General features: G+C 42.6%; 2 protein-coding genes across 8 annotated transcripts in view; one reads left to right on the top strand and one right to left on the bottom strand.

Moving 5' to 3' along the window:
* The window catches only part of ATP7B (ATPase copper transporting beta), a 70,863-nt gene extending 61,450 nt beyond the window's left edge, over positions 1 to 9,413 (bottom strand). For 3 of the 4 annotated variants that reach the window (XM_034665103.1, XM_034665104.1, XM_019798004.2), the window contains exons 1-2: positions 9,273 to 9,413; positions 8,853 to 8,955 (exon numbers count right to left, since the gene is read on the bottom strand). The gene's annotated coding sequence lies outside the window, so the exon portion shown is untranslated. The other variant, XM_034665106.1, reaches the window with a different exon arrangement.
* Positions 9,414 to 9,807: 394 nt separating this feature from the next.
* ALG11 (ALG11 alpha-1,2-mannosyltransferase) lies at positions 9,808 to 24,606 on the top strand. Of its 4 annotated transcripts, none has more exons than XR_004626711.1 (5): positions 9,808 to 9,944; positions 15,410 to 15,640; positions 18,505 to 19,436; positions 21,931 to 23,980; positions 24,174 to 24,606. XR_004626711.1 is itself a non-coding variant. In XM_019798003.2 (5 exons), the coding sequence occupies exons 1-5, from the start codon at positions 9,901 to 9,903 to the stop codon at positions 22,953 to 22,955; spliced, it is 1,413 nt and encodes a 470-aa protein (XP_019653562.1). In that variant the 5' UTR covers positions 9,808 to 9,900; the 3' UTR covers positions 22,956 to 24,602. The 4 variants fall into 4 exon arrangements, 2 of the variants coding, with proteins under 2 accessions (XP_019653562.1, XP_002917722.1); XR_004626712.1 differs by having other exon boundaries at positions 21,931 to 23,139; positions 24,174 to 24,600; XM_019798003.2 differs by having other exon boundaries at positions 21,931 to 22,133; positions 22,953 to 24,602.
* The last annotated feature ends 996 nt before the right edge of the window (positions 24,607 to 25,602 follow it).

The raw sequence follows: 25,602 nt of genomic DNA, 5'->3' as shown, positions 1-25,602 counted from the left end.
AGCAGAAAGGTTAAAGCTTGTTTCTCAGAAAACTGTTTCCCCTAATCAGCTATTGTATCTTTTCAGACCCCACTATCAAATCCACTCATGGTCTCCACAGAAGCCTGGACTCAAGGTCAACTGATGTGGTTCCAGCCTATGAACCAGCAAGGCCCTGCCTTCCTTACCCAAGATAAGGAGCCCAAGACCCCCTCCAGTTTATTCCAGCTTTTGCAGCATGCCCACACCCCTTCTCCCTGTCCTAAGATAACCTCCTGCCATCAGGGGCTGAATTTTGTCTCATTCTGATATTGTCTTCCCCTAAAGTGAACATGGGACATATGTTATGTATATGTTTGCTCAATGCGCACACTCCATTGTTCCTCATGAATAGTCATAAGTTTCCCTGCCCTTTTCCATCAATACGTATATAATCTCAAGCCCTAAAGGTTATAAAAAACTTGTTCTGCCCCCTTCAGGGAGGTGGGGTTGAGGCTTGCCTTCCTGTTCTCATTTGTCTGCCTCTCGATAAACCCTTTCCTAGTTCCAAACCTGTCTTGGTGATTGGCTTTGCTGAGCATCAGGTAGACAGGCTTGGGTTTGGTTACACTCATAGAAATTTGGGACACCATTACCCACACCAACATATGCGTGATGAGAGGCCAGGAGAAAGGAATAGAAAAAATAAAGAAATAGTGACTGAAAATTTCCCAAATTTAATGAAAAAAAAATAGCCTACACATCCAGGAAGTTTGATGAATGTTAGATTCAAAGATACAAATAGGCTAAAAGTAAGAGTGGAAAAAGATGTATCACGCAAACAGTAACCACAAGAGAGCTGATGTGGCTATGTTGATAAACAAAACAGACTTTAAAACAGTGTTACCAGAAACAAAGAGGTACATTTTACAATGATAAAAGTTGCCACCAGGAAGATATAAAAATTATAAACAAATACATCTAATAACAGCACACAAAATACATGACAAAAACAACTGTTAGAAATGAAAAGAAAAAAAGACAATCTCCCAGTGACAGTTGGGAGACTTCAACACCTACTTTCAATAACGAACCAAACTATGCAGGGTGTCAACAAGGAAACAGGTGATATTGTGATTTATAATAAGAAATATATATTTGGGGGGGGGGCGCCTGGGTGGCTCAGTTGGTTAAGTGGCTCAGGTAATGATCCCAGGGTCCTGGGATTGAGCCCCACGTCAGGCTTCCTGCTCAGCAGAGAGCCTGCTTCTCCCTCTCCCTGCCGTTCCCCCTGCTTGTACTCTCTCTCTGTTAAATAAATAAATAAAATCTTTAAAAAAAAAAAAAAAAAAAAAAAAGATATATTTGGTCTCCTAAANAACTAGGAAGATTGGTAGGGGAAGAAAGGGATAAAGAAAGGGGGGGTAATCAGAAGGGGGAATGAAGCATGAGAGACTATGGACTCTGAGAAACAAACAGGGCTTCAGAGGGGAAGGGGGTGGGGGAATGGGATAGACTGGTGATGGGTAGTAAGGAGGGCACGTATTGCATGGTGCACTGGGTGTTATACACAACTAATGAATCATCGAACTTTACATCAAAAACCAGGGATGTACTATATGGTGACTAACATAATATAATAAAAAAACATTAAAAAAATAAATAAAGTTCTCTCTCAGACCTTGCCCAATGTAGCAATTCTATCGGGCTGTTCCTGACTTATATCCTCTTAATACATCGATGTGAGTTAAGTACTTCGCTGAGTTCTGTGAGTTACTCTAGCAAATTAATTGAACCCAAGGAGGGGCTTGTTGGAACCTCCATCCTATAGCTGGTCAGACACACAGGTGACAACGTGGACTTGTGACTGGTGTCTGAAGTGGCGGTTAGGAGGGGAGTCTTGTGGGACTGAGCCCTGAACCTGTGGGATCCAATGCAATCTCCAGGTAGATAGCTTAAGGATTAAGTTATATTGTAGGACACCCAGCTGGCCCAAGAATTGCTTGGTATGGACAAAAAAACCCGCACACTGGAACTGGTATCAGAATTGCAAAATAGAAGACAGGAGCAACACTATAAACCAACCACACCTCACCGATATAGACAGAACCCTCCACCTGAGAACAGCATAATACACCCATTTTCAAGGCACATGGAACATTCTCCAGGATATACCATATGCTAGGCCACATAATAAATCTCAATAAATCTAAAACAAGCAAATAATGCAAAGTCTGATCTTTAGCCACAGTGGAATCAGAAATCAGTAACAGAAAGAAATCTGGGAAACTTACAAATATGTGGAAATTAAACAAGACACTCCTAAATAACCAGCAGGTCAAAGAAGAAATCAAAAGGAAGATTAGGAAATACTTTTGAGACGAATGAAATGAAGACACAACGTACCAAAATTCATGGGACGCACCTAAAGCAGTGCTTAAAGGGAAACGGCTAGTTGTCAATGCCTGTATTAGAAAGAAGAAGGATCTCAAATCAATAACCCAACCTTCTGCCTAAGATCCTGGAAAAAGATGACTCGTCACTGCAAAATCCCACAAACCACCCAGTATCCTACAAGGAAAAAGGATAAATTATGCTATATTCCCACAATGGCATAAGGCACAGCAACGAATCTTAGAGATGCAATGTCTAGTGAATTAAACTACTGGGGCTACACCAAAATAAAAAGCTTCTGCACAGCAAAAGAAACCATCAGCAAAACAAAAAAGCAACCTACCATACAGAACAGGAGAAGATATTTGCAAATGACATATCCAATAAAGGGCTAATATCCAAAACATATAAAGAACTTATACAACTCAACACCAAGAAAACAAATAATCCAATTAGAAGTGGACAGAGAACTTGAGCATTTTTTCAAAGATATACAGGTGGCCAACAGACCCCTGAAGAGATGCTCACCATCACTGATCTTCAGGGAAATGCAAATCAAAATCACAAGATTATCAATTCACACCTGTCAGAATGGCTAAAATCAAAAACACAAGAAACAACAAGTATGGGTGTACACCAGAAACTAACATCACACTGTATGTTATACTGAAATTAAAAATGAAACATTTTTATTTAAATTAAATAAGTAACTTTCCTAATGTAATATCTAGTGAGAGAAGCTAGTCCCAGAAGACTAAATATACTACGAAAGAATTTTTATAAAGCTCAGAAACAAGCAATAGTAACTAACGTATTGTCCAGGCATTCATATATATGTGATAAAATTTTACAAAAACAAAAACAAAAGCCGGGTTACGATAAACAAAAAACTGAGGATAGTGGTTACGTCTACAGTGGGTACTTCCACAGGTGACACGAGAGAAGGAACAGCTGGGTAGATGCCATGGCATTGATAATATTCTCATTCTTGGTCAGGTGGTGGGTTCACAGGTATTCTCTATCTTATTATGTTTTATAACTATATATATGGATGTATACATTTCTTTTATGTTCAATAAACTGATGGAATTAAAAAAAATCTTAAAGCAAAATGGGAGCGTGGAAACATGCAAATGAAAATGATTCTTTCTGAAGAAGGGGAGGGAAGAAATAGTACAAGAGCTAATGGGAGACAAAGTAATGGGAGAGAGATGTTAAAATGAAGGCAAATGGCATGAATTGATAAACCAAAAGGGAGAAGTCTGCAGAGAGGAAAAGACTGGAGGCAAGAAAAGAGATGACCAGTCAGGGCTCCAGAACGGGTAGAGAAGAAAGGGCAGAGGTCAAGGGTACTCCGATGACCTTGAAAAGCAAGCAAACCTGTCCTGAGACTAGATGAGGAAGTGAAAATAGGCTGTAGATCTAAATAAAATTTTGGAAGAGGGTGCATCGAGGCCGGCAGAAAGTGGAACAAAACCAGACACAATGATGTCCGTTTTCTGGAAGTAAGAACCGAGGTCATTTGTTGAGGACAAGGAAGGCAGATGGAGCACGAGGCTTACTGAGTCACAAGAGGTTGACAGAGAACAGGTGAAAAGCATTTGCAGGTACAGTCGAGATTAGAAACACGGAACAGCGCGCAGCATCAACCACGTGGTTGCCCGAATGCGCGGGCAGTTCGGTCCCTCCGGTGTAGGAGCAGGTGTAGGAGCCGAGAAGGGCTGCGCGCCGCACTGGCCTGGGGCAGTGGAGGGAGAGGACCTGCGCTGGGGCCGCCGGGGGCGCTGGGGGCAGGGTGGCGGGTGGCCCGGAGATGCTTCTGACTAAACCAGTCCGTTGGCCAGCAGAGAGAGAGGCCACAGATTTACTGATAATAATGACAGACTTGCTGATGCGCAGCTTTCAAAGCTGTGAAAACACACACACCATGGAGTTTAGGGAAAGAAAAAAAAATACAGAAAAGACTGACTGGACTGCAAGATGCCAAAGATGTTAATACTGGCTCTCTTTCAGTTATAAGAATATATTTTTTTATTTCTAAAAATTAATAAACTGATGCAGCAAAAGCAAATAATGAAGGAAGTTTACAAATACGCTGTCATCTAAGAGTGATAAGAGTAAAAGTCAATTTTCCCCTTTTGGGCTTTATTTTCCAAATCTCTCTTATAGAATTAAATTACTTTTATAATGGCAATTTTTAAAAGAATTCTAAGTGTTTCCAATGTCCAATGCAGAGTACTTTGGAGTTTCTGTAGGGACTGGGGCTTCAACTCAATTGTTGCATTCTGAATCCCCGATTTCACAATTACTGCTGTTTTTAAATCTTATTTACCAAGTTGGTTACATCACAATAAAAAGCTTTGCCCTCTACTTTATCTCATCGACCTTTGATCTCAGATTTTTCTCCTCTAACTTCGCGGTTTTTTTTTTTTTTAAAGTCACACATTTGAGAATTTCACTTGGTAATGATTCTAATCCTCTAGATAAAAATAACATTGCCCACACTGGAACATGGACACCTGCTACTCATGGGACGGCATCAGTGAACAGTCATCATGGCTCTGGGCCACCTGCACCCTTGCCATGAAGATAAAAGTCAGATAAAGAAGCATTTAAAATCCAACTCTCTGGCCCCCCTAGCTTTTTACCCAGTTCCTTATTCCCCCCAGCCCCAGCTTATCCCCAGTTACTCTGTACCAACTAAATTCTGTGTTGTGGCTGGTAGGACTGCCATTGCCTCTCACACTCTGAACGCTGAGGAGTCTGAGAAAACCACCTCTCTCTCCTGACAACTCCTCAGGGAGGGGGACTCCCAGGTCTTCCGTAGGGTTTCAGCCACCTTGGGTTTGGGTGGGCTGATCATGGCAAAGGCCTCTAAGCGAGTCTCCAGTAGCTTGCTTCCCTCTTCACCCTTTTCTTAGGAGAAGCACCTCACACTGTTTTCCCAGGTTCCACAAACTCCCCAGTCTGTGGGATAAAGTCCAAAGGCCTGAACAACAGGGCCTCCCACCATCACCTTTCCAGCCCTGTCCAGCCACTCAGAGCAAATCCATTTTTCCACTCCTATCCTCTGGACCTTTGCACATGCTGGTCCCCTACCTGGCACATCCCTCCCTTCACTCTTCTGTGTGCCCAGCGGACACACAGGGTTTCTCCTACAAGACCTCACTCATGCAACAAGTCTTCTTGAAGCTCTTTTTGTAGCCCTTCCTCCCAGGAAGGGCTAACCATTCTTGCCTGCGAGTGCTGTGCTGTGTAGACATCTGTGACTGTCAGCTCCATGAGCACAGAGGCTGACCTCTACTCATCTTTGTGACACTCTTGCACTTCTGTTCTGCTTTGGACCAGCACCAGAAAAACAGAAGCCGCTCCATGTTGGCAGAGTGAAGGCTGAAGGACCCAGCTCATGGACCACCACCTGCCTTCCAGAGTCACTGCCCCAGAGAGGCTTTTGAAGAGAAAACAATGGGGGCGGGCATAGGGGGAGGGGAGGGAAGAATCTTGCTATAATTCATTCACTCAAGAACAACTGTGGTGCACCTACTATTATGGGCTATGGAGAATATTTTTTTAAGAGATACCAACCTGGGGGCTCCTGGGTGACTCAGTTGGTTAAGCGTCCGACTCCTGGTTTCAGCTCAGGTCGTGATTTCAGGGTTGTGAGAGGGAGCCCCAAGTTGCGCTCCTTGCTCAGCATGGAGTCTGCTTTTGATTCTCTCTCCCTCTCCCCCTGCTCCTCCCCTACTGTGCAAGCGCTCTTGCTCTCTCTCAAAACAAAATCTTAAAAAAAAAAAAAAGATACAAACCTGGCCTCTACTTTCGAGACGCAAAGTCACAAAAAAAATAACTATATTCAGGTAAGTTTAAATAATCATACCAGACAGTATAACCAGGTGTCAAGGAAGTTTGAAAGAAAATACCAACCTGAAAGTCAAAAAGGCCTCGCTAGGACTCAATCCCAGATTTGCTTCTTATTACCTGTAGGGCCTTGGACAACTTTCTTAATATGTCTCTGCCTCGGTTTCCCCATCTGTAAAGATGAACCCTCACATTGTACACTTCCTCTGCTCTCTGCTTCAGCCACTCTGGCTTTCTCTTACTGTTCCTCCAACATTCAGGTCACTCCTGATTAAGGACCTTGACACCTTCTGGTTTCTCAACCTAGAACACTTCCCCCAAATCTCAACCATTCAGGTCTCTACTCATACAACCACCTCAGAGAATTGCCTGACCACCTGCCTAAGACAGCATTTCCCCTCCCCTGTCATTCATAATGCCCATACCCTGATTTATTCACAATGCTTATCAGTATCAGAAATCACACTATTTGTTTACCCCTTTTTTTTTTTAAGATTTATTTAGCTATATTAGAGAGGGAAAGCAGGAGCGGGAGGGGAAAAGGGAGAGGAAAGAGAGAATCTCAAGCAGAGTCTGCACTGAGCACAGAACTGTCATGGGGCTGGATCTCATGACCTTGAGAACACGACCTGAGCTGAAACCAAGAGTTGGATGCTTAGGGGCGCCTGGGTGGCACAGCGGTTAAGCGTCTGCCTTCGGCTCAGGGCGTGATCCCGGCGTTATGGGATCGAGCCCCACATCAGGCTCTTCCTCTATGAGCCTGCTTCTTCCTCTCCCACTCCCCCTTTGTGTTCCCTCTCTCCCTGGCTGTCTCTATCTCTGTTGAATAAATAAATAAAATCTTAAAAAAAAAAAAAAAAGAGTTGGATGCTTAACCAACTGCACCACCAGGGCGCCCCTTTGCTTACCCTTTTAAATTTCTGCATCTCCCTCTAGGGCATAAATTCCTTGAGGGCAGGGTCTTAGTCTTCGCTGGATCCCCAGTGCCTAAAATGCCTGGCACATAATAAATACTAAAAATTATTTGTTAAATAAATGGTGATAAGAGAAAAGTAAGACCTATATCAAAGGGTTTTGTGCACATAGGGGGATATAAAGTGCTTAATACAGTGCCTGCAGTGGTAAGCTCAATAACGTTGGCTAATACTACTATCTGAGGAATCCAGAAGAGGGTGAGGTCAACATTGGGAGAACCAGTTACCAAAGTTTCAAGGAGAAAGCATCTTGAGCTTGATCTGGAAGGATAAGGATTTTTCTGATGGGGGGGCATTGCAGGAGTCTGGAAGTGTCTCCCCCTGTCTGAGTCACCCCTCCCCCACGTTCTTCACACCTCCATTAAATGCAGAGTCCTCACACTAAGAATCATCGATCAGCCAGCCTCTTTCTAACCATCCATTAATCCACTTACCTTTCATTCCTATACCAGGAGAGCCCAAGATAGATTTCACTACAAAAGGGCACACAATAATGTTAACTTCAGAAACGTGTAGCCCAGCAATTCAGGCCTACATGTCTATCCTAAGAAATACTCAAGTGTCAGCACTACAAATCATGTACAAAGATGTCCACTACAGCATGGACTGCGGCGGGGGGGGGGGGGGGGGGGGGTTAGAAGCATCCAGAAGGATCACCCACAGGGAAAAGATAAACATATTATGGTTGGCACATAGTATGCATCCATATTGTACAGAGGTTAAACTGAACAACACAGATGCTTATATACTAACTGAAACAATCTCTAAAACACAGTTCTATTGAAAAGAAAAAAAATGGTTGGAGAATATACACTATGTGATCTCATTTATGTGATACAAAACAAAAATTTTAAAACCACATACATACAAAACCTAAAGATTTCTCTGGATATATACATACACACACACACATTTTTTTTTAACCACAGTATTTTCAGCTCTTCAACACCATGCCTGAAACAGTAAGTTTTCAATAAATGTTTGCTGAACAAATGAAGACATAGGTAAATGAACAGAAAAGGATTAAAAAGTAGATCTGCTTTTCATGCTCAATAATTCTGTACTGTTTGCGTTTTTAAGTCACCGCGTTATTGTGTTACTTGTGTAATTAAAAGGAATTCAAAACAGTTCTTTAAAAAAGAAAAGTTGCAGGGGGCGCCTGGGTGGCTCAGCTGGTTAAGCGCCACTCTTGATCTCAGCTCAGGCAGGACTTGATCTCAGGGTCCTGAGTTCAGTCCCACGGTTGCGCTCCACAGGGGGTGTGGAGCCTACTTACAAAAAAAAAAAAAAAGAAAAGTTGCAGGGCCTGAATACATCATAAAGAGATCCGCGCACTCTGAACAACTTCTCTAGGTAATTAATTTAATCGTTCTGGGCAATTAAGAGCTCTTACACAGCAACTCGACGTTCACTTTACATCTCCAGCTTCAGATCCCTTAACACAAAGATGAATGGAAAAGTGCTGGGTTTTAAATTGTTCCTGCAAACCCGTAAATGGCATGCCGTTTCTGAGGGTGCTCTTGCTACTATCCCCGACTCCCCTGGGGCTGGGGCTCTGGCGCCCGGCCTGCCGCGCGCACGCGGGGCCGCAGAGAAAGGCCGGCAGGTGGGCGTGGAAAGTCCTCCAGGTAGGTGTGGAGCACACAGCGCCCGCGAAAGGAAACTTACTTTCCGACTGGCCTATTCTCTGGCTGTAATGTCTCTCCTGTTCAAGCAACCTCCTCCAGAGGAGCCAATTTCTTCTGTGATCGGCCGAGAGCCCACAGGTCACCTGGTTAGTGGAGGAGAAGAGGGGCGTTAGAACCCGGAGAGAAAAGGAGAGGCTGTGGGTGGCATCTCTGCCGCTCGGCTCTCACCCGGGGATGGGTCTGGGGACCGGCCCTTGCATTTCAGACCAAGGGGTCAGCAGCCCTCGCCCTATGGACTGGTTCAAAGTTGCGCGCCAAGGCGCCCTGGCCCTTGGGCGGGGCAGGGGCGTGGGGATGAGAGCAAGAGCGGAGGGTGGGCCGCGGACCCTCACTCACACCCGGAGGTGGCCCTGCCGGTACCCCTGGCGGGAGCCGGTCCTCCCTCCCAGGTCTCCGCTACCTCTGGCCGGTGCGCTGCGGAGTCGGTCTTCGGCCTCCGGCGTCTGCGGAGAAGGACAGGAGGGCGGGCGAACCGCGCAGAGCCGGACCGGAGATGCAGATCCCAGGACTCGCCAACCGCTGGCGGGGAAGGTGCGGCGTGGCGGGCGCCGGCTTCGGGTCCGCTCCAAATAGCTCCCTCTCCGCTCTGCGCCTTGCTCCGGAGCGCCGCGGATCCCAAATGCTGCAGCCACCTCAGGAGTGAACTCTGCACCTGGAAAATCGATACGAGACGCGCAAGGGCGTCCCATTGGTCTCAACCGCCGGCGGGCTCCGGGTTGGGGGCTTCCAGTGGGGGAGGGGGCCGGGAGCGGGTGCTCCGGCTGTCCATCACAGGCCACGCCCTCCCCCAGGCCACCTCCCACTACGGCCCCGCCCGTTGGAGGGGCGGGATCCTTGAGCGCCACGCAGAAAACTTGGCTCCTCCCCGGAAGATTCTATTGGCTGGAAGGCCGTGGGAAGCTATTACCAACAGCCAATTAGAACGTACAATGGGCCCCGTGGGGGCGGAGAGAACACCGCCCGCTGCCGCAGGAGCCAATAGAGAAGAGGAACAGCGAAGCGCTTCCTGAGTTCGGGGTCGAGGAAAGATGGCGACCACCAAAGGGGGTTGGTGCTTGTGCGAGTTATTGAGGTGAGGAGCAGGGGATGTGGGTTTAAAGGCGTTTTGTTTCACGGTGTTATTTGTCCGCCCAGTGCAACTGAAGTTTGAGGGGAGGGGGATCTTCTTGTCACGGATCTAGGCAATTTCCTCAAGGACAGTGAGCGCCCTTCCTCTCATTGGAGTCTTCTAATTAGACTGGAGCTGACTGGGTAAAACTTGGTTTACCGCGTTTTCTTCGTCTGCCCCATTCTGGTGAGGGATCGAATTTCCCTCCCTGTTTTTTCTCTCTTTTCTTCGCACTCCAATTATTCTGTCATAAATTATTCACATTCAGTCCTCGTTTTTCTTTATGATTGAGCCTCGATTCATTTTCCAAACTGTCGTGTCTCTCGTTTTGGTAAAGAATAAACTGGCTCTTCCTTCTCACGTCGTAGTTTCCCCGCTGTCACTCACCAGAACTGTCACTGTTAACATATGTCACTTAAGTATGTTAACCTTAAAAATAAAACAGCTATCTTACCAGCAAAGCTATCTTACCAGCAAAAATGGTTCTGTTTTGTTTTGTTTTGTTTTGTTTTACGGGAGTAGCAGAGAATTGCATTTCTGGATGCACAAGCTATGGCAAAACCATAGGCAAATCCAACAAAGGAGAGGACCATTGTTTTATGGAGAAGGAGGAAGTTAGGGGGTGGGATTGAAAGAAAGTCCTTTGGAGAAAAAAGCAAGAGTGGTGAGGATTTCTCATTGGCTGAGTTGCAGGAGTACTCTTGTAGGAGATGAGATGTACACCGTTCCCTGTTGGGTCCTGTTAGTGATTTCTTCCTGTTTAGGATTCTTCTTTTGGGGTCTATAATTGACAGTTACTTCCCCTTTAGGATTTTTCTCTTGGAGGCTATAATTAACAGTTCTTCATGAAATTGACATTTGAGTGATAAGGCTCCTTTTGCGTTGCCCCTCTGGCCTCCTGACTCTATTTTAATGAGGGTTCTTTTTATTTTCACAAATATGAAGTTTATGTTGAATCCTCTGCTTCATTATTATCCATTGATCTTTATTTCTGGTTGATGAAAGAATAGTTACATAAAATTTTATCACATAGGCAATACATTGTTTCTTGTAGAAAAGTTAGGAAACAGGTGAGCAAAAAAGAAATTTCGCCGGGCCTGCTACCATCCAGAGATGATTACTGTTAACATTTTGGTGAAAAAAAACCCCAGAGTTTTTTCCTATATTTGTTGTTGTAATATTACTGATTTTATGTGTCCTGCTGTATATTTATTTTTAAAAAAAAAAAGTCCTAGTATATTCCATCTACACAGTTCTTTCAACACCTACCTATTTTTGTTCAGGTTGAAAATTTGTAATTAACACATAGCATCCTGAATAGCAGTATATACATAGTCTCTCCAAAAATCGGGTACTGTTTCTTCATTTTTGTCCCCTCTACTCCAAATTCCATAATGATTATTTAAAACATTTTGGGGCACCTGGGTGGCACAGCGGTTAAGCGTCTGCCTTCGGCTCAGGGCGTGATCCCGGCATTACGGGATCGAGCCCCACATCAGGCTCCTCCGCTATGAGCCTGCTTCTTCCTCTCCCACTCCCCCTGCTTGTGTTCCCTCTCTCGCTGGCTGTCTCTATCTCTGTAAAATAAATAAATAAAACCTTTAAAAAAATGATTATTTAAAACATTTTGAACAGGAAATTCTATTTTCAGAGGCTTCATATTCTTCCCTGCCACTTGAAATATCCCTAATTCAGAGCTTTGCACATTATAATGGAGAAATAAATGTTTGTTGAATGAATGACTCACTGTTGATTACAGTTACCTTTTTAAAGCTTTGTGTTTCTATGGTAAGCATTATTTAATGGCACATATTTTTAGTTATATTTAACAAATTCTAAAATGGGTAGTTTTTACAAGATTTATTTATTTCAGAGATGGGGGAGGAGCAGAGGGAGAGGAGGAGAGAGACTTCTTAAGCAGACTTCCTGCTGAGCTTGGAGCCCCACAAGGGACAGGATCCCAGGACCCTGAGATCATAACCTGAGCCTGGCGCTTAACCGACTGAACCACCCAGGTGCCCCTAAAATGGGTAGTTTTAATGTACAAATACTATAGGATGTTTAATAAATTTATTTATAGAGTCTGTGTCTCTCAGTAAAGGACTGGCTCAACTTCAGTCATTAATATGAATTTTTTTCTGATTTTAAGTTAAATCATTCAATTTGAAAATATATCACATGTATCTTACCACTTAAATCATTAGAAGGAAATGCCATAAAAAAAATCTTTGTATTCTATAGGTCAGCCACATTTTGAATGGGCTTTTGGCTTGTCCTGGGAAAGCTGTATAATACTGCTTTAATGAACTCATATATTCCAAATGTTAAATAAATCACAAATCTTACCACTTCCGTCAAATTCTGTTCATCCTTTAAGGCAGTGGTTCTCAAGGTATGGTCATAGACCTAGCAGGTCCCCAAGACCCTTTTGGTAGTTCTTCAAGGGCAAAACTATTTTCATAATAATTTAAGATAACATTTGCTTTTTCATTATCTTTACATTTGCACCGATAGTGCAAAAGTAGTAGTGAATAAAACTTACTTAGCACAAATTGAGGCAGTGACATCCAAGTGTCCTAATAGTCTTGTGTTTTTCAACACAATTCACTTGCTAAAGCCAGCTTACTAAGAATGTCCTTGAAACAGTAAAAATTAATTTTGTTAAATATTAACCCTTGACTTGAATACATATCTTTTTAATATTCTATATATCTCCATACTGAAGAAGTATGATGGTTATCTCATACTTGCTAAGTTACAAGCAATTGAATTAGACACTTTTTTTATGGGACATGGTTTCTCCTTGAAAGAATTACTGACAGATAAACTATGGTTCTTCTGACTTGGGGATTTGAAAATGAATGAAGTGACCCTGTCACTTTGAAGAAAACAAGTGACAAAATTTGTTGCTAATAATAAAGTTTGAACTTTAATGTGAAAATAAGAACTTTGGAAAACTTGTATCTGCCATTCAGAGCTTGACCTCTTTCCAATAATTAAAAGATTTTCCTGATGAGATGGGTAGTGATATTAACAAGTGATTTGGGGATATTGTACAATGAAATGCGCCGACATTTGGAAAGTCTCCATGAGTCATGAACTAATAGTTTCCAAATAATCAAGTCATGATGTTACAAAATCATGTGTAGGTAAAAGATCCATTCAAAGTGCAAGATAGACCAATAGATTTCAATATAACAGGGTATGAAAAGGTCATTGATTGGGTTTCATATTTCATGTTGCACCTGGCCATTAAGAAATTACCACTTGTCTAATTTGGTATACTATCGCAGAAAAATACTGTATCTGAAAGGGCTATTTAAACATACTCCCTTTTCCTACTACATATCTGAGTGAGCCTGGCTTGCCTTCACATACTTCAGATAACACAACATAGCACTAAAATTGAATGCAGAAGCAGATGTGAAAAGCTACTGTCTTCTGTTAAGCCAGACGTTAAAGAATCTTGCAAAAATATAAAAGAGTGATAGCCTTCTTAACGGAATTTATTTATTTATTTTTTGGTTTGGAAAATATAGGGTTTGAGTTTTTGGGGTGTTTTTTTGGTAAAAATAAGTTATATATTAACAGCTAATGGATTTGTCATTACTTTTAGGATGATTCATAATGTTTTTAATTCCTCATTTTCATTTCTAATATGTTAAATATTGGTAGATATAATCAATGTAAATGAGTCGTTCTCAACAAGGGGTGATGTTACCCCTGCAGGACATTTAGCAATGCCTGGAGATAACTCTCACGGCCATGATTGGTAGGGTACTATGGGCATCCAGTGGGTTGAGGCCAAGAACATCCTATAATGCATAAGATAGCCCCCGCAGCAAAGAATGAAGTGGTCCAAAATGTCAATAGTGCCAAGGTTGGGAAATCCTGATAGAAACAAAAGCTGTATGCGGTCTTCAGTTATTTTTAAGAGTTTAGCATTATCCTGAGACCAAATCATTTTAACAAGTCAAATACCTCTCTGGTAGTAGACTTATTCACAATAGGAAATCCCACATGAGAAATTTGTTTCCAAACTAGATATGAATAAGGTATTTATTTCTCTGAAGAATTTATGTGTTTTCTACTTATGGACAATGAGAACTTTGTAACTATACAAAATACCCCATTAGCCCTTTGGAGCCCAATCTGCTGTTCACTACTACGTACAAACTTAGAGCTTCTATATCTTTGTCCCCCACCTGTCACCCCTCCCCACCAAATACTTTAACTCTGTTTTCCCTGGTCTTGAATTTCAGTATTTAAGTTTTAGTATTTTAGTGTTTTTATGCCTTACAAGCTCCTCCTTCTTAAAGGGGTAGGACAGGATATAAAAAATATGAGGTTAGGGACCAACTATATTGCTCAACCCCTAACAGAAAAACATACTTTGAAAAATTATTTTAACATAATCTAAGAGACATCTGAAGAGGTAATAAGATTTTATATTCAGTCATCCACTACTTAGTGGATACCTTCTTTGCGCCAGGTATTGTGCTAGGCATTGGCATCCAGTGGTGGACAAGCCTGGGTCCTTCCTTGTGTTTGGAGAGCTTTAGTCGGCCTAGCAGTCAGAGAGCCTGTTAGCAGTCAGTGTGGGAGTGAGTTTATTAACGAGCGTGAAGTAGATTGTTGGTGCATTTTTGGCAACTCATTTAGAGGCACAGAAAGAAGGCAGTGACTTTAGGGTCATAGAAACAGATCAAATGCAGAACTTGTTATAGAAATGGAGGTATCTAAGTTCCTCTTCCCCAGAAATTGTTCTATTTGAGGCAAAGTGAGAGAATGAAAATGATTTACTCTATCATCAAATTTTTGTATTAAAAGTTCATTATTGGGGCGCCTGGGTGGCACAGCGGTTAAGCGTCTGCCTTCGGCTCGGGGCGTGATCCCGGTGTTATGGGATCGAGCCCCACATCAGGCTCTTCCGCTATGAGCCTGCTTCTTCCTCTCCCACTCCCCCTGCTTGTGTTCCCTCTCTTGATGGCTGTCTCTATCTCTGTCGAATAAATAAATAAAATCTTTAAAAAAAAAAAAAGTTCATTGATCATTCAAAGACATATTGCTTGAGTTCTGTGTCATAATTTTGAGAGTCAGATGCCATTCCTATTTGTTTTTAATCCTTTAACACATACACTGTTAGGAGAAAAGTGGCTCATCGTTGATTTTCACTGCCAATTAAAAAGAAAAGTTATATTGAATTGCTAGCATTCTGTGGAGATTGAAATTAAAGAGGATTTGGCTTTTGACATTGGATATTTTATATGTGTTAGAATATTAAAAATTGAGCATTTTGTTAGCAGATTTCCAGCTATAAAAATTTTATCTTCACTATTAATATAGAAAACAAGTAAAAGTAGACTTTAAGTAGTGGTTTCTTCTGATTGGGCATTGTGTCAATTTTTACATTTTCCTTTTTGTTTCAGATTTTTATATTCATTATTCCTCCCTGGGTTGACAGTCTGTGGAACTTTATGTGTATGTCTGTTCATTATCCTCTGGGGAATCAGACTGCTGCTACAGAGAAAGAAAGCGTCAGAATCAACTGGCAAAAATGGGAAAAAGCAAATGGTGGTGGCATTTTTTCATCCATACTGCAATGCTGGTGGAGGAGGAGAAAGAGTTTTGTGGTGTGCCTTAAGGGCCCTGCAGAAAAAGTAGGTATGCATCTTTCTTAGCTAATTTACTCTGTTGTTACCGTTAAAAAAAAAAAAAAATCATTACCCAGATACTCACCTTTCTCTAGTACACTATTCATAGCCAGGAATTAACTGTTCTTCAGTAAAGAAATACTTCTGTTATATGCCATCCCGCCTTACAAGATCCTGATGAATTTTAGTTGATATGATAAAGAAATAGGGAAAGTATCTGCCCTTTGATGGCAAAATTTAGTGGGGATAACTGTCACCGTAGAAGAATGTGTGGAGAAGAAGTTGAATAGTAAACAAATATACCAAGTCATGGGGAGTGCTTTAAACCTGAATACTTTTAGTCAGTGATGGCACACAGAAAATAATCTCTGTGAAAGTGTTTGATTCTGATGTTGATATCATTACCAGTTAGACAGTCTTAAGTTACTATGTTAGAAAGAGTATGCTGTTAAGTGGTTATTTAAAGTTTTAGGCTTCCTTCTCCCCACCCACACCCCCATCCTCATCCCAAAAATGTTTATAATCCCCTTGTAGAGAGGAACAAACATAGTGAGTTCCATTGATGGTTGTGTCATAGGAGGAAAACTATTATTCTTCCATGGTTACACTACTTCCTGGCACCCGTCCTCCGTCCAGTTCCAGAGCCTTCACACGGAATTCCCTTCGCTCTACATTTCTATATTCTTGGCTCATCGTGGCTTCCAGCCACCACCCCTGCATTTCCACTGCCATCTTCCATAACTGCCTAGATTCAAAACATTTTCTTAAATCTCAGCTTAATATCCATCTCCTTCAGGCCTTCCCTACTCCTACTGTAATCCCTCTGGTTCTTTGCTTCTCATAACTCTATGCGTTAACTTGTCTAACTGGATTATCTAGCTCTTGGGAGCATTAGGAAAGTTTTGTGATGGCTCTACCATGCATGGACCTTAGGAGAGAGACAAGCTAATAAGCAAAGAAGAAAAATATCAGATGGTGAGAAGTGCTATGTGAGAAATTCAAATAGGATAATTTGTGAGTGAGTCCATACTTTAGACTGAGGAATTAGGGAAAATCTCCAAGGAGGTAATACTTACCTGAAGTCTAAATGACAAAAGCAGCTGACAGTTACTGAGCATTTACTCTCTGCCAGGCGTTGTTTGAAGTGCTCCACAAGTGTTAGCTCGCTCAGTGCTCACAACATGAGGTCACTGTTACCCTCGTTTGACAGACGAGGAAACTGAGTTCTCAGAGTCAGTGTTGTAAACCACATGCCACACTGTCTACCTCAGGAAAAGACAGTGAAGATGAGAGAAGAGAATTCAAAGCAGAGGGAACAACTCCTGCAAATCTGCTGGGACCCAAAGGAGCTTGGCTTGTTCACAGAAAGGAGTCCAGTATGGCTGACCCTGTGGGCACATGAGAGAGTGGAGGTAGGGCCCACGTTACACAGGGCTTGAGTGAATAGGGTAAGGAGTTTAGATTTTATTCTAAGTGCTATGGAAAACCCTATGAGGATTTCAAACAGAGAGATGACATTCTGCTTATCTGTTGCCGCATAACCACCCCAAAATGTAATGGCTAAAACAAGAATATATCATTATTTCCAACACTCTGGGGACTGATGGGCCCTGTTGGGAATCCCTCATGCCAAGCGGCTGCAGCTAGATAGCAGCTGGGGCCGAATCGTGTGAAGGCCTCTCAACGTGTCTGCTTCCCGGGCTGGGACGGTTGCAACAGCTATAGCGGCTGAGGGTGGGGGGCATGGGTCAGGCATCTCTGTCGCCCCACAGCTCCTCCACGTGACTCCCTTGGGCTTGTACACAACACAGCGGCCTCAGGATAGCCAGACTCCTTACGGAACAGCTGACTTCCCTAGAGCAAAGTAGAAGCGGCCATTCTCTTAGAGCCTGGGTCTAGAAACTGGCAAAATGTCACCTTTGTTGTAGCCTAATGGTAAAAGGAGGCACAGAGCCCACTGTTACTCCAGGGGAGGGGACATAGATCCCACCACTCGATAAGTGTCAAAGAATTTGTGGCCATCTTTCAGCAACCATTTTATAAGGATCATTCTGGCTGCTGGGAGGTGCAGCTCGATGCTCATCCCTTAGGCCTGCACAACACCCTGTAGCTATCTTTATCAACACATATCACACAGTTTTGCAGTTTTCCGTTGATATATCTATTTCCCCCACCGGACGCAGCTCCTTGAGGGTAAAGACTCTAATCCCTGAATCCCCAGAACCTACTGGCTCATACGAGATACGGATGAGATATGGTTGATGACTCAAAAGAATAACTAAAAACACAATCAGAACAAATGCCAAAAGCATAAATAGTCATAAGGGTGTGGTTTTACATATTTCCATTATAATTATATCATATCTAATTTTGATGCAGGCACCAGATCTAGCTTTCAGAATCTTGTTTCCTCTCTCAGATAAAAACACTGAGTGATGCTTTAGCATTTATGATCCTATCTAAAGATACGTTTAATAAATTTTAACTCCTGTTTGTGAATGTTATTAGTATTTTATTACCATTTTATATTGAGAGAGTTGTGAAAATAAAGTTTCTGAATATTTCTTAAAAACGGACGTGCCAGTCAGCAATTTTGGTTGATGTCTGCTCCCTGCAAAACTCCTAGAAGAGGAAATAGCAAAGAACTAGAGGGCTCATTTGGAGGACTGACATTTCACTCGCAGGGCAGCTGAAGACGCAGGAAAGAGGAGCGTCAGCAGACCAAGTACAGTGAATGAAAAACAGTGGAAAACATTTGTTTCAATCTAAAAATAACCTCTTTTATGATTGTGAGAAAATAATTATCTACAACGTTTTGCTTGGTTTCAACCTAAACTAATGAAAACCTTAACCATGACATTCTATTTTAGGTATCCTGAAGCAGTTTATGTCGTTTATACTGGTGATGTTAACGTCAGTGGTCAGCAGATACTAGAAGGTGCTTTCCGAAGATTTAACATCAGACTCACTCACCCGGTGAAGTTTGTTTTCTTGAAGAAACGCTACCTTGTGGAAGATTCACTCTATCCTCATTTCACACTGCTGGGCCAAAGTCTAGGGTCCATTTTGCTTGGCTGGGAAGCGCTAATGCAGTGTGTTCCCGATGTCTACATCGATTCAATGGGATACGCGTTCACACTTCCTCTGTTTAAGTATTTAGGCAGTTGTCGCATCGGAAGCTATGTTCATTATCCCACAATCAGCACTGACATGCTCTCTGTGGTGAAGAATCAAAATGTTGGATTTAACAATGCAGCCTTCATTACCAGGAATCCTTTTCTCAGCAAAGTAAAGCTCATCTATTATTATTTATTTGCTTTTGTTTATGGACTTGTTGGTTCTTGCAGCGATGTCGTGATGGTCAATTCTTCGTGGACACTAAACCACATTCTCTCCCTGTGGAAGGTTGGGAATCGCACTAACGTTGTTTATCCACCTTGTGATGTGCAGACATTTCTGGACATTCCCTTACATGGCAAAAAGACGGCCCCAGGACATTTACTCGTTTCCATTGGCCAGTTCCGGCCTGAAAAGAATCATCCTTTGCAGATCAAAGCTTTTGCTAAATTGCTGAATAACAAGGTGGCTGAGTCATGGCCTTCACTTAAACTTGTCCTCATTGGAGGTTGTCGAAACCAAGATGATGAGCTGAGGGTAAACCAACTGAGAAGGCTTTCTGAGGATCTAGGAATTCAAGAAGATGTGGAATTTAAAATAAACATTCCATTTGATGAGTTAAAGAATTACTTGTCTGAAGCAACAATTGGTCTGCATACCATGTGGAACGAGCATTTTGGGATTGGTGAGTCTGTCCTTTAAGCAGCTCGTTTGGTGCCATGAGATACACATTTTAGGTTCTGTCAATAAAATGTTAATACTGTGGACATTTTTATCCAGTCGTAGTGCTCTTCTCCCAGTCCACCAAGGAAGCTTTTTTCATTTGAGACCCTGCAGGACATAACTGTATGTAGTCACTAATAATAGCTGATATTTATTGACAACTTACTGTGTGTAGGTCACTATTGAAATCTTTACGTTATCTGATTTAATCCTCTCTGAACCCGTGCTTCATATATATTCTTATTTCCATTTTACAAATAAAGAAACTCGGGCAGAGAGAGGTTTTGGACTTGCCCTTGTTCAGGAGCAGTAAGAGGTAGAGCCTGGATCCTCACTCAGACAGTCCCTGCTCTTACCTGCCCATTTCTCTGCCCCACCTCACCCCATCTGCAGCCTGGGACAGGTTCCTGGCCTAGTCTCACCGAAGGACCAAATCAGAATCTGGGTGGGGCCCAGGTAGATGTAATTTACAGAGCTCCTCAGGTGGTTTTGCTGGACACCAAAAGCTCAGCCCACTGGGCTCCTCACAGTAATTCTGTTGGTTCTTCTACTGATTCCCTACTCGTTACTGGAGTGGCCTCTCTTCCTTTATCTGCCAGATCCCATTGTAAGTGTCTGACTTGAATTGCCTTGGCCTTTAATTTAGCCTTCCTTGTTGTTTCTAGCACAAATTGCTTTCTCTACCCCTGACTTCCTGTTATGCATACATTTTGATGGAAAATCAAGTACCGGTTTGTGTCTAACCTGGTTCAAGATACATTTCTCAAGTGGCTGCTTTGTGTCTCACACTGCCAGGTGTTCAGGGAAAACGGGAGAACCTAAAAGTGAGGTTTCCTAGACTCAGGCTACAGTTTATCTTACACTCTTGTCTGTCCCCAGTGAGTAGCACATGACGAATCCCAGACATACAGCAAGAACTTTTTGATTCTGCCCCTCTGCACAGGGTCTGATTTCCGTGCTTCCTTCCTCAGAGACTGACGGAGCATTGACTGCGCCAGGGGCTTGGGAGGCGGGAGCTGGTGTTCAGAGACTTCCAACTCCGTGTGTGCTACGGACCAGTTAAGCGGCACTTCACTGGACAGGGTGCTAAGAGCTCTGCCAGGGCAAGTGCGGGGCGACGTGAAAACACCCAAGAGAAACCCCGGACATAGATGTGTGAGGTCGGAGAACAATTGCCCAAGGAAATGATGGGCCCTGTAAGCAGGGACCTGAGCAATAATTAGACGTTAGCCTTGCAGAAGAGAGGAGAATGTCCAGCAGAGGGGACGGTGTCGTGACTGGTGTGACAAAAGGGGCATTAGCAGGCACGCTCACGGAACTAAGGGTTCGGTCTGGCCGAAACCTGCAGGAGGAACAGCATGCCAGTGGAGAGGTGAGCGGGGGGTCAGAGCATGTGGCCGTGTGAAGCCAGTGGGAAAAGAGAGACTGATTCTAAGTGTCGGATTTAAAAGCTTTCTGTTTGGGCAGGTTCACTCTGGTTGCTGCCTGGAGGGTGGGTCGGTGGGGAGCAGGGAGAGCCGGACGGGGACAGCAGGAGGTTGTGCTGGGCAGCCTAGATGAGCTGCTGAGTCTGACGCTAGTAGGAGAACACGCACAAGCGAGATTCTGAAGCACGACTGAACAGGACTTGGGGATGAACGGGATTGTTAAACGAAGGAGAAAGAAGAGTCGGAGAGGACCTCCCAGGGCTTTGAGTTTGGACAACTGTGTGAGAGGTGGATGGCTTTCCCCTAGAGGCGGCCTCCAAGAGGAGAGGCAGTTGATGATCCAGGTTCCCCGCATGCAGAGTTAGAACAATCCGTGGGACACGGAAGTGTTTGTGTGTGTCCAGTGGGCAGTTGTCTACACGAGTCTGCAGTGGGGGCAAGGGACCTGACCTGGAAACAGACTGAGGACTTGGCGTCATTGTCCGGGTCGCTCCGGAAGCCCCAGGGATGAGGGTAGAATTGCCTAGGGGAAGTGTGCCCAGCCAGAGGAGGCCCCTGGTACAAAGTGCTGAAAACAGGAATGGTTCAGAAGTGGGTAGAAGAAGAGCTGCCAACAAAGGAGAAGAGAAATGGAGGAGGGAAACGTTCTAATGCTGTCGTTTGAACTCCTGAAATTCCACTTTTGGTATCTTTTTACACCTTTTACCTTTCAGTAACCATCTTGCTCACGTTCTGTAGTCTTCTACTTTGTTTTATAATCTGCAAGATGTCTGTTTTTTATAGACGCTTCTTTCACCTGCTTGTCTGTTTCAATTAAGAACGAAGCAGCATTACTGTGAAGCTTAAAAACGAAAAAACTTAGAATTCTTTAGTACCGTGGAGGCTTAATGAGCAAATTTATAGACACAACAGACATTTACTTAAATTTCTCATGAGTGTCTTAAAATTTGTGGAGGTTTCTGCTCATCCTTGTTCATACGAATGCTCTCAAAATGTTAAAAGAGTACATGGTTTCTGTTTGTTTCTCAGGAGTTGTTGAGTGTATGGCGGCTGGCACGATTATCCTTGCACACGATTCAGGGGGCCCGAAGCTTGACATCGTTGTTCCTCACCAAGGAGAGATAACTGGATTTCTGGCTGAAAGTGAAGAAGGCTACGCTGAGACCATGGCTCATATTCTTTCCATGTCTGAGGAAAAGAGACTCCAAATCCGAACCAATGCTCGTGCATCTGTAAGCAGATTCTCTGACCAGGAGTTTGAACTGGCGTTCCTGTCATCTGTGGAGAACTTATTTAAATAATGCCATGTCTGTACAAATTAAAGATATTTTATATAAAACGGCTAAATACCTTCATATGTTAGTATTTTTCTAAACGTTTTCTGTATTGTAATAAAGTCAGTCGAAGCAACACTCTCAGCAGTATGTATAAAACACAGGATATTTATTTCAAGGAAAATGAAAAAAAGGCAAAATTTACTGAAATAGTTTAAATGAAAAAATTTTAGATCAGTATTCTGTCTCAAATTCTGAAGAATACGGCTCTGAAAGAAAAAAATTGAACAGTCAATCCCTATTTTTCAGATCCTATTTGTCAAATCACTGTACGTTAGAACCCAGGAAAGAGAATTTCCCTTTAGCAAATAGGAAATGTTGAAAGGAGAATGGAGGACTGACAATTCATTGCTTAACACTTTAGAATTGTTCTGACATCTCGGGAACACAGAAAAATTCTAGTACATTAAAATTCTAAATTCTGTTGTGGATGACCGTCTTGAATATATCAGACGATTTTCTTAAAAGAGAAAAGACACTTGAAGCAGGCGTCATCAGGTGCTAAAAGCACGTGGTGAAAAGACAGAGGGACGGTGGCTGCCCCGCAGCTCAGGGTTTGTGAAGTCACTCTGTGTTTAGTGCTACCGGTACACTTGTCCCGATACAGAGGGATCGCTCATTATCCCGTCACATTCCCACACCCGGGGGCTGCGAGTCAGCTTGAGGCTGTTCAGAAGGTCTGAGTGAAAACATCGTGCCATGTTGTTTTTCTCACAGTGACGATGAACTAACTGGCTCCATCCACCCGGACTCTGTTGGCAGCACCGTGCATTGTGAGACAGCGAGGGGGCATTTAGAAAAGAGCTCCGGACTAGCGGTTAGAATTCCTGCGCCTGACCCCAGTGTCGTCACGGACAAACATCGGACCTCCTAAGACTCAATTTGCTGCTTAATCTTGTTGAAGGTCCACATCTTCATCTGTTATCTGGTGATGCTAATACCTGTCCTCACTACCTCTTAGTGATTCTGATTTGGAAAGTATGTGAAAGTACCTTGAAAATTAGAAGTTTTTTTTTAAAGGTACCTTTTTAAAGTAATTTAATTAAAAGTAACCATCTGTAGTAAATGTCTCTTGTAATCAACCCTCCTTACTAATGCATTAGACTCAAGGTAGACTCATGGATACTAAGTCGATGGCTAGGACAGCTGTGCTGATTTTAACAGGACTCCTGTGCTGAATCACCAGCAGGAGAAGTACGTGGATGTGAGGATAGGGCTCTAGAGACCTACAACTCTTGGCATTTTCTGCATATAGAACTAGCTTCTTCTAGTTCAGTGAATCGACCTGCCGCACAGTCTGATACATCTTTGTGTTAGGAGCATGTGAAACTCCCCTCATCCAGTCACGGACCCAGCCAGCTTCATCAGCCACTCTGAATCACACTGTTGACTGGTCTGCAGGCCACCTTCTGTCTTCAGATCAAACAGCGCAACACGGAGTCCCAGGATGACATGACACCAACATAGCTTTGGGTGGAGATGATTCAGTTTAGAAAAGAAAGACTGATGGACATTGGAGCTGGAAGGAACCCTACAAATCCTCGGGTCCAGTTTTCTCATTTTCAACTTTACAGACAAGAACAATTCAGTCTCACAAAGCTGTTTAAGTATAAACAATGCAGGTTTACAAGCTGGGTGTTTTGACTCCAGCCCAGTTGGTTTTCTTATAGTCAGTCTTCGAGCAAGATTTGTGCCACTGTCCCCGCAGTCTACCTATCTACCCTCAGAAACTCACAGGACTCGAGGTAAATTGAAGTGGGCTAAGCAGAAGGAAAGGATGCAGTTCAGGAAGAAAGGATTCTGAAATTCCCTAAAGCATTTTTTAATCTTGTTTCTTCAGAATTATTTCTATTTGCCACACACATCACTGGAAACATACTTTGTGTATGTGTTCACCCTGCCTATTCCTAATGTGGTTATTATGTGTCTTTTTTCCAGAATGACTGATAACCATGAAAAGCGTCAAAACAACGTGTCAGCTATTGTCTGTCTGGAGAACTTCTGAGTGACTGTTCATTCCTATAAAACAGTGTTTTTGAGTGGTCCAAATGCGGTATATTTTGAACCTCCAGCAGTGGGAATTCTCATTCGTATTTGGGTTGTGCGTAATAAAATACATGTTACATGTTCTTTGTATAGTAATCTCTTTGTATCTAATATGACTTTGATTTAATAGATACAAAATCTGTTTGTATCTGTGATATAAAGTGATTTTCATTATCTTGGATACTTTCCCCCATATGGTACATTTGCACCCCCATGCAGTCTCCCCAATGCTGAATCGTTACCTACTACTAAAATTCCTAAGTTCCACATGCCAAGAATTTAGAAAGAAAGAGAGAAAGGCAGAAGGAAGGAAGGAAAAAAAAGAGAGAAAGGAAAAGGAAGGGAAGGAAGGGGAGGGAAGGAGGGAGAAAGAAAAGAAAAAAGAAGGAGAAAGAGAAAGAAAAAGAATTTAAAGGTAGAATTGTCTTGCCTCTGGTACCCAAGAAAAATAGTTGTCAGGTATAATAGACATTTTTCTTTTAACAAATGTTTCAGACCTACAAAACATTGCAGAGCTTTATACACTTTATTTTAATAATTTTCAGGGTTTTTTACAAAGCCGACTTGTAGACAAAATTATGAGAGAGTAGTCAGTATAATTATAACTATTTCAGAATACTTGTGTTTAATTATGTAAATGTACCCTCTACTCCAGGACTATAATATGATAGAGTGTCTGCTAAATCATTCAACAGAGTTGGGTACAACAAAAAAGTTATCCACAACAAGAAGTTGTGCAAATTACTAGAATCAAATTATGCCCTTGTAATTTTCCCGCTCTCTCCCCCTGTTCCTCAGCTGATTCTTTCGTCTCTGTCCCCACCCTAAATCTAAAGCCACCCTTGGCTTTGAAGAAGCATCAGTTCTAATACTTGAGTGCTTCACGCTCACTTGAACTATACAAGTTACAAGATACTTAGAAGGCAAGTTAAGAGTTGATACGCCATTTAAAGAATGGTCAGTTTGATAGCTGTGATACATAGTTACCAAGATGCATAATTTTTAATAAAATTTATTCTAAAAATACATGCAAGTCTGATCAATAGTTTCAACTTAACACATGCAGCTAAATCTAAACCCAGGATAATCAATTGTGCTTCAAGAACATGATTTAGGTGATGGTGTATGTAAGGTGGGCAAGGTGAATTAGGGACTGACGTAGGTTGAAAAACCTTGCATATATGCGTACTTATCACAATGAATACTTCCTACTTTATAGCAAAGAACTCAAAATCTTAGAATGAACGATAAGGCTTGGTGGCTATTAGCTAGAGACTTTAGCCCAGCATCTTGTCATTGGAGCGGACTCGATAGGCTTATT

Source organism: Ailuropoda melanoleuca, chromosome 7, assembly GCF_002007445.2.
Source record: "Ailuropoda melanoleuca isolate Jingjing chromosome 7, ASM200744v2, whole genome shotgun sequence".
Taxonomy (NCBI): Eukaryota; Metazoa; Chordata; class Mammalia; order Carnivora; family Ursidae; genus Ailuropoda; species Ailuropoda melanoleuca.
Note: the sequence above shows the minus strand (reverse complement) of the source record. Positions and strands in the feature narration are given on the sequence as shown.